The sequence below is a fragment of the Aphis gossypii genome, unplaced genomic scaffold (assembly GCF_020184175.1).
Source record: "Aphis gossypii isolate Hap1 unplaced genomic scaffold, ASM2018417v2 Contig00303, whole genome shotgun sequence".
Taxonomy (NCBI): domain Eukaryota; kingdom Metazoa; phylum Arthropoda; class Insecta; order Hemiptera; family Aphididae; genus Aphis; species Aphis gossypii.
This window is the reverse complement of record NW_026083060.1, coordinates 66,547-75,728: the sequence shown is the minus strand read 5'-3', so window position 1 is coordinate 75,728 and position 9,182 is coordinate 66,547. Positions and strand designations below refer to the sequence as shown.

The window sequence follows — 9,182 nt, the reverse complement described above, 5'->3', positions numbered from 1 at the left end:
CAAAGAATCTATTGGGTATACTTTCAATTGTTAGAAATGAAATGTTATGTCTTAAATTAGCAAATATTTAATAAAAGAGTCATATTTGCACCCTTACAAAAACCAAAAATAAGATTTAATTATTTAATAAATTGAATGTTATCATCTTATTCAGTGAGTTGTACACCATCATCATCATCATCACAACTCGATGCTAAAGATAGTTTTTTTACGTTGGACCAAACTGCTTTGTCCTATCAAATCATCTTCATCATCATCATTATTATCATCACTAGATGAACTAATGACCAATTCTATAATATTATAAAATAGGTATAATTTGTCATGATGTGTATGAAAAAATTACGTGTCGGTTAACGTGTTGAAATTTAGGGAAAAAAGATAATGGAAGAAAAATATTATTACTTATATATACAAAAAAAAAAAAAAAAAATAATAAATTAAATGATGTTTGTGCGCATTTGGACTAGAGCACGAGGTTTGCAGTTAAACGTACAAACAAATTGAAAATAGACGTAAATTATGCATTAAATATTGTGTTTTTAATTAAAATTAGTACGGACGAGATTTGTACTTGATAGTATGCAATATAGAAAAAAGATGCGAATATTTTTGAATGATTTATATTACCTTGGTGTGTGATGGCTTCTACTGCTTCTAGAGTAGTAAATGGCTCGATGGTCGTAGGAAAAATGAATTGTAATAACATATTAACTAGTAAGACCAGTGCCCGCTCATGATGCTAATTGACAGGCGGGTGGTAGAGGTACGGTGCGGCGGCGACAACGAAAATTTCCAAACGCAATCCTAAAATAGACGGTAAAATGGAGATTGCAGCCTTTGGTCGAGGGGGGAAATCGGTACGGTGTGTGACGATGGCAACGCTGTGTGCACGATAATTGATAAACCTAAAATTCTACTGATATATGAATATTATACTGATAAAAATTTATCATTATAAACTTAAATACATAGTTATTTGTTATAGCAGTAACCCTAAACTACAGGATAGCCGGGCTCGGATGTTTCAAGCAAGCTGAGTCCGGTGACTCTTTATGTGAAATGTAACAGAAACGGATGGGTGACCAATTACTCAATTATATATTTTTTGAAATTTTTACCGATGGCATGCATTGCAATCTGACGGTAAATCAGGAGTTAACCAGTTCAAAAAACCGTATAAAATCAGGCTTTGGACTTAGAGCTCTGAGAGTGGAATGAGTGCAATCCTGAGTGCATTTACTATCGTTCTGAAGTGTTTTTGAAAGGAGGAAATCCAAAAAACGACCGTCCGATATCACTTAAACTTTTAATAATGATGAATATGATAATTTGGAAAATCACGTTTACGAGCTGTTTGCCGGGAAAACCGTGGGAGATATGACGAAAACCAATAGAGATTAAATTGTTCTCCGTAGGGATCTGCATAAGTTCTATTATTTAGATTTTTCGAAAACGTGTTATTTAGGTTAAAAAACTGATAAAAGAAAAACAATAATATCAATGTAATCATAACCGTGGCTGTGGTTCACCTAGATAATAGTCGCCGTATTCACCTGCAACAGCTAAACGCCCTTTGGAAAATCGTATAAAATCAACCCTTTGACCAATCGTTTTGAAACTTACACACATCGTAGTAAGTACCCCGAGCTACCATTCCTGTGATTTTGGTTAGCCTACTACAAATATCACGGAGACGGTGATCTCATTGTGCATTGTTTGTACAGTAATACGCGTACAGTACATTTTATGCTAAAGTACGTATAATCGTCTTTTAAAAAATTCCAAAAATCGTATAAAATCAACCCTTCGACCGATCGTCCTGAAACTTTCACACATCGTAGCAAGTACTCCGGGCTACCGTCCCTGCGAGTTTGGTGAGTCTGCTACAAATATCACGGAGACGGTGATCTCATTGTGCATTGACGGTCTACCGCGGGATTTATCCAGCAAATGACAATCTCCTTTCCGAAAATCGTGTAAAATCAGGCTTTCGACTTACAGCTTTGTAAGTAGTACGAGTGCATTCCGGAGTGAATTAACTATCGTTCTGAAGTGTTTTTGTATACATCAAGTCCAAATAACGGTCTTCCGGAAGGTAAGTATAATATTACCGCCAGCTTGCATTGCAATCTGGCGGTAAATCAGGAGTTAACCAGTGCTTTTCATAACGATAGTACAAGAATAAAATATACTGTAAATATACTGTATCTATGAAGATTTAATATTATTTATTATTTGTTTATTTACATTTTTCATTTAACATTACATTAATACCAAAATTATTTACTGCGAAAAACACTATTAACACAAAATTTTGCAAAAAAGGCATTTCAAATATTTAGTATCATATGTAATGCGACAGTTTATTTCAGAAACCTTGGGCAAATCTATTCAAAATATATCTCCAGAAGACTTCTATTGGTTTGCAAATTATCTTCGTTCTCATCACAGAGGATTCGCCAACACTGTACGGGATATATTTGATGTATATATTATTCGGTTTTCCTCCAAAATCACAGGTTATAAGTGATTTTGTTAGCAGTTGGATTCGAGTCACACATCCCCTTGTAAATGTATATATCAAAAACATTTAATAATATTTAGCTTTTAAATAGTATTATTTAAGCCACATACATTTTGTTTCAGGCAATTTATACTGATGATGGAAAACAACAATTAAAGCCCTTCAAATTTACGATAAATGACTTTGATGCTTACAACATGAAACGGGAGCGATGGTATCTATCTACTCTTGGGCAGGCCTTTACACCAGACGAACAAACACTTGCTGATATGGACCGCGTTTTTAACAAGTATAATTGGCCATCACATCCCACGTCAAAAGAAACTATAGATATACAATTTAAAAAAATAAAAATGATTTTAGCGATATTTATTTAAAGACAATCCATATTAATCATTTTCCATGGACACCATGTTATTGAATCAGATACGTACGTACATACAATACGAAATATACGTGTTATTTTGTTTAAAACAATTTCTTCAGTTGTTGATAATATTGTGCTGCTATAACAACAAAACTTCTCTATGAACGGAATCTTATTGATATTTTTCCAAAAGTATAGGTATAATGCATTGAGATTAACCTGACAATAACTAAAAAATATTTTTAAACAATTATTCAATTTATAATACTAATTGTTTAAATTTTAAGACATTATAAAAATCTATAAAATATTAAAAATTTAGGTAACCCGGCAAGCTTTAAGTAAACTTTTAGGTTAACTAAACGATTTTATTAGGTGACGTAAAATAAATACAAAAAATTATTAAGTCGAACTGTTATTAATTGCTGGATTGATTTCTGCTTTAGTAGAAGAATAACTATTAAAATATCGGAAATGTTTAGTAAATCTAATTAAGTTTGTCTAATTTTCAGTAAAATACTCCTGCACAATGCACTTTTTACTGAATTATAATATAGAACAGTTAGTTATCACATAAACAGACTACTGCTATGGCAGTAGGATTCTACTACGAATGGGTCGTGTGATATACCGTAATAGAATCCTAGTATCCGTATACGAATATTTATTTTTTGTCACAATGACGACCGATTTAATTACACATTTTATCTATGCTAGTACCTACGTTTTTTGATAAAATATTATTTATGAAAATTGTACTTATATTATTGTTTATTAATTATAATACTTATCATATTTACATACCCAATTTCTTTAATCAATAATATCTAATATCGTTATTATTACCTACTTACTCATTATTCTCATGTTAATATTTTTAATGGCGTACAGTTTATAGTAATATAATACAAATATTTTTATAAATCAATATACCTAAATCAGTTTTAAAAATATAAATATAAGTAGACAAATACAATATATTTTTAGATTCTGAACCAAGTGATGAATCTATTGAAATTCCCTACCTTATAAGAGTTAATAGTTATGATATATTTAATATATATAGATAATAACTATAAATAAAAAAATGTGAATTGTGAGTTATATAATATGTAGATTGTGCGTGACTGGATATCAACCACCACCTTCTCGCTGGAACGAAAATAATTATCACAGCCGCCGGGAGTCGGCACTCGGCAGTCCGTTCTGTACTGTCAATGCTGAAAATAATATTTTATTATATGGAATAGCGATACCGCGGACAGCAGAGCACCGACATATTGTGAGTGATTTTATATACATTCTTTTATATTTATATTATTATAACTTATCACTATATTATTGCTGTGGTGTTATTATACTTATATTGTTGTGTAGCTGTCCATACTATATTATTATGATGTACTAGTTGCTACCAATAATACAGCGATATTTATTTACCAGAAACCGTGTTATAATAGTTCAGTATTCGGCATTTCTGATTTCTGATCATTTTTTCACAGACAAGTTTACATTGAAATGTTAAACAAGTGTTCTGTATTTGAGTATTTCTAACTGAGGTTCTTTAAACTGTATTTGAGGAGGGTGGATCGTGGATTTACCTGTCACTAATCGCTTTTCTTCGATTTCCTGAAATCCTATTTTATAATATCATATTATCTTCCGCCTCTTTATTTTTAGTTTTCAATGTTTTCAATACAATTCAAGAAGGTAAAGAAGAGACCTCGGCCGCCGCTGGTGTCCACCGTACAGTCAAGGTTAAGATGGTTATTGATGTAACTAAAATCAGAACTAGCAACACTGGCCAATACGTACACTCAGAGCGTTAGTTGAGCGTATGGTCACGCCAAACCAAACTACAAAATTATTATTTTACTATCACAAAACACTTACTTGTGGTACCGGGACATATTATGACAACCCTAAATTGTTGAGGCTCAAAGGTTAAACGATAAATAATAAAATAATATAAATATATGGGTGACTTCCAATCATCTTGTATTTAAATAATCTTGAAATTCCCTCGTTACCAATTCTTTGTATAGGCTTTTAAATGTAATTACTAATTACATTGTTATAATTAGGGTTCGGAAGTTATAGGAGTTGCATATTGTTCTGTATGCTGTATGTGACCACTTACCATCAATATCTATACTTTAGACTAACCTTCGTACTATAGCTCGCAGGTATGGTAGCTCGGGGTACTTTCTATGATCTGTGAAAGTTTCAAGATGATCGGTCGAAGGGTTGGTTTTATACGATTTTCCAAAGGATGTTTAGCTATTGCCGTGGGAATACGGCGACTATTAACTAGCTGAACCACAGCCACGGTTATGATTACATTATTATTATTGTTTTCCTTTTTTTTTTTTTTTTTTAACCTAAATAACACGTTTTCGAAAAATTAAAATAATAGAACGTATGCAGATCCCCACGGAGAACAATTTAATCTCTATTGGTTTTCGTCATATCTCCCGCGGTTTTCCCGGGAAACAGCTCGTAAACGTGATTTTCCGAATCACGAAATTGTCAGTTTTCACGGTAAACCGATGGCCGAACCAACATCAGAACACACACAACAATTTCATATGAAACATGTCATACGTTAAGACATTTAATCAATAAATAAAATTAAAAACCAAAAAAAAATCATACGATATCTCCCAAAATATGGTAATTCACCATGAATTAATTTTCAGTATAAGGCTGTAAAAAGCTTTCAACACGAGACATCTGTTTGATATCACTTTTTTTCTGATACATCAGAAAACATTGAATTTACATCAATTAACGAGTAGGACATGGGCATAGGTTGTCACGGCCATCTGCAGCCAATGACTTGTTCCCATGGGGAGGTTGGCTAATAATTGGCTTCTCTTTAGGGCTGCATGTTACTTGCGTCCCAAAAAAAAATATATTTTTCAGGTAGTAAATTTGACCGGTAAGTTGCGTCCCGTTTTGGGGGACGTAAGTCAGCCATATTATTATCATCGATATTATCTTCAAAAATCATTAAAATCGATAGTATCGTGTCACTAAAATCGATAATTCATAAATTGTACTGTAATAGTATAGGTATTATATTAATAACTTAATTAATACATATGTCTTAATTAATAGCGTTAATACTCAAAAGAAAGATTATAGAAAAAAAAAACATTTAAAATTAGATTACTTAAATAAACAAATTGAAAGTTTTAAAAAAACGATATTTCACCATTAAATTTTATAATTAACGTTTCATTTAAATTTCAACCAATATAATAATTCATAACATATGATTTTTTATTATTTTTTATTATATTATACTATATTTATTATGACAAAATGTATACAGCTTTGTAAGTGGTACGAGAGCATTCCGGAGTGAATTAACTATCGTTCTGTAGGGTTTTTGAAAAGAGGAAGTCCAAAAAACGACCGTCCGATATCACATAAACTTATAATAATGATGAATATGATAATTTGGAAAATCACGTTTACGAGCTGTTTGCCGGGAAAACCGTGGGAGATATGACGAAAACCAATAGAGATTAAATTGTTGTCCTTAGGGATCTGCATAAGTTCTATTATTTAGATTTTTCGAAAACGTGTTATTTAGGTTTTTTAAAAACATCGTATACGTCAAACGCCATTTAAAAAATAAAAGTTTAAATAATGACATTATAATTATCATAGTTCTATAAATCTCAAATAGATCGCACAAGTATTCAATTATTAATTAATTTTTATACGATCCATAGTCACTGTAGATTGCGCTGCAATAATATTTTCCCTCCAATTTGGTTTTGTATTCGATAATTTTATTTGTTTTATTGTTTTGTTGTTTCAACATGCCTTTTACGAGAGCTGAATTAATTGTCGGGCTTGCTAAGGGTTGTGTTGTAGCGACAGTTAAAGCTCCACAACCCCGCAATACCCCGATCACATTATAATTCAGTGATTGTAAGTATTTCATCTTTTTCATTTATATTTTATTTAGTTTAATTAATTATGTTATTATGAAGTGTATAACTTTTATAAAATCTTTAATAATGTTGTTTTGTTGTTTTTCTTATATATTTAAAGTTACATATTATATAATGTCTTAAATATTTGTTTTGTGTTGTTCAATTAGTTTCTAAAAAATAAGTCACTAGAAACGTAATATAAGTATAAAATAATTTGTACACTTTCCATCCAGTTGAATAAAACAGACATAAAATACCTACTATTGTACTTTTATTGTAATTACAAAAGTTGGCAACCTTGCAAACATGATAATACTGAGATCTGATTATTGTGCATTTGACACTATTATAATGACAGGTTATGCGTCAGTTGTGGGTATGTATGGCATAACCGTAGTCAGAAATTGATACGGTGATACAGGGACGCCCGGAAGAGGGGGCCAGTAGGGGCAACTGCCCCCCCTGAGATTTTTCGTGGTTAAAAAAATGGAAATTTTTTACTTAAAGCTGGTCTTAGGTATTTAGCGACTATTAGACAATCCTTGTATCTAACAAGTCATAAAGGAGGTATTCAATTGTAAAAAAAAAACATTACGATCGTCGATGGAAATTGAAACTTTTTGACAGATATTATAATTATGATTTTCCAAATTATCATATTCATCATTATTATTATAAGTTTATGTGATATCGGACGGTCGTTTTTAAGACTTGATCCATACAAAAACACTTCAGAACGATAGTAAATGCATTCAGGAATGCACTCATATCACTCTCAGAGCTCCAAGTCCAAAGCCTGATTTTATACGATTTTCCAAAGGGCGTTTAGATGTTGCCGGGAGAGTCTCGCGGTAGACCAACCATGCACAATGAGATCGCTGTCTCCGAGATAATTTAAGAAGGTTCACTAAAATCACAGGAATGGTAGGTCGGGGTACTTACTACGATGTGTGTAAGTTTCAAAACGATCGGTCAAATGGTTGATTTTATACGATTTTTGGAATTTTTTAAAACACAATTATACGTAATCTATTGTAATACAGCTCGTATGCTGATCGCTGTACCAACAATGCACAATGAGATCGCCGTCTCCGTGATATTTTAAGTAGGCTAACCAAAATCACAGGAATGGTAGCTGGGTCGGGGTACTTACTACAATGTGTGTAAGTTTCAAAACATGAAGAATCTCTCATAATTCCCCAAATGTGAAAAAATGTATTCCGGAAAAAGACAACTACGATACCACGACAACAGATTTCATTCACTCAAAAAACCATATAAGTGCAACAAATTCCGAATGCTGTGGTACATCAGGATGCTGGATGCTGTGGTGCAGCAGGATGCTGGATGCTGTGGTACATCAGGATGCTATTTTCGTTAGCCTACTATTTTAATTTTACTAACAATTTAATCTCTATTGGTTTTCGTCATATCTCCTACGGTTTTACCGGGAAACAGCTCGTAAACGTGATTTTCCAAAGCACGAAATTGTCAGTTTTCATTCGCGTTTTCCCGGTAAACCGATGACCGGACGTACAATTTGGGTATTCCATATAACATTTGCTTCGCACGAATGGTTTACATAGGATATTGGCCCGAGAAACATTAAGTCTAGTTTATTTCTTTGTGTCACCATGAGAGAGAAATCATTAATGCCTGGTTTAATGTAAAGTTCTTCTATGGGATATCTTTGACCACACAAACCTGATATAATCACACCTAGAAAATAAACAATAAATATAATTGAAAGACCTATGAAAATTTGATATTTAAGAGAATGACATAAATGACATAAATTGACAGAACAAATTGACCTCTATGCAAATTGTTCGTTTGTTAATGATTATATATTTAATATTTTTTTTAGTTATAAATAATCCAGACGTCGAGTATGAATATATAAATCAAAATAAAAGTATTAAACACATGATGATAATATGTTGCCCATTTTGTTATGTACAATTTATTTTTGAAAATAGTTTTATGTTACATATAAGAAATATACATTTTCCAAAACCAAAAAAACAAATTCAGTCAACCACAGCAGTCAATGATGTAAAACCTAATTTAAATAAATTATTATTACTTTTATAATAAGTTTTTAATTTGTATTTGTTTTGAATAGAACTTATTAATAATGATAGCAGCATCAATAAAAAATTTAGAATTTGTAAAAATATCTTCATCCAGTTTGAGATATTTTCTTAATAGCTATGGGTGCCACATACAAAATGACGATACATTCGATGACATTCTGATTACCAATTCCAGTCATATACAATCATTTATAAATAAAAATATAAAATATGAATTTAAAAGATACACAGAAATAAATAAA

At 31.6% G+C, this 9,182-nt stretch overlaps 1 protein-coding gene across 1 annotated transcript; it reads left to right on the top strand.

The window, feature by feature from the left end:
- The first annotated feature begins 2,480 nt into the window (after nucleotides 1-2,480).
- LOC126553689 (uncharacterized) lies at nucleotides 2,481-8,941 on the top strand. Its single transcript, XM_050208823.1, has 5 exons — nucleotides 2,481-2,576; nucleotides 2,650-2,816; nucleotides 4,011-4,176; nucleotides 4,575-4,837; nucleotides 8,712-8,941. Exons 1-4 carry the CDS (start codon nucleotides 2,487-2,489, stop codon nucleotides 4,671-4,673), a joined length of 522 nt encoding a protein of 173 aa, XP_050064780.1. The 5' UTR covers nucleotides 2,481-2,486; the 3' UTR covers nucleotides 4,674-4,837; nucleotides 8,712-8,941.
- The last annotated feature ends 241 nt before the right edge of the window (nucleotides 8,942-9,182 follow it).

Excerpts from the sequence above, each read along its gene's own strand:
- LOC126553689 (XM_050208823.1), top strand. The coding sequence starts at position 2,487 with ATGTATATATTATTCGGTTTTCCTCCAAAATCACAGGTTATAAGTGAT. Across the intron at positions 2,577-2,649 it reads TCACACATCCCCTTGTAAAT|GCAATTTATACTGATGATGG; the intron begins GTATATATCAAA and ends ATTTTGTTTCAG. Across the intron at positions 4,177-4,574 it reads CAGCAGAGCACCGACATATT|TTTTCAATGTTTTCAATACA; the intron begins GTGAGTGATTTT and ends CTTTATTTTTAG.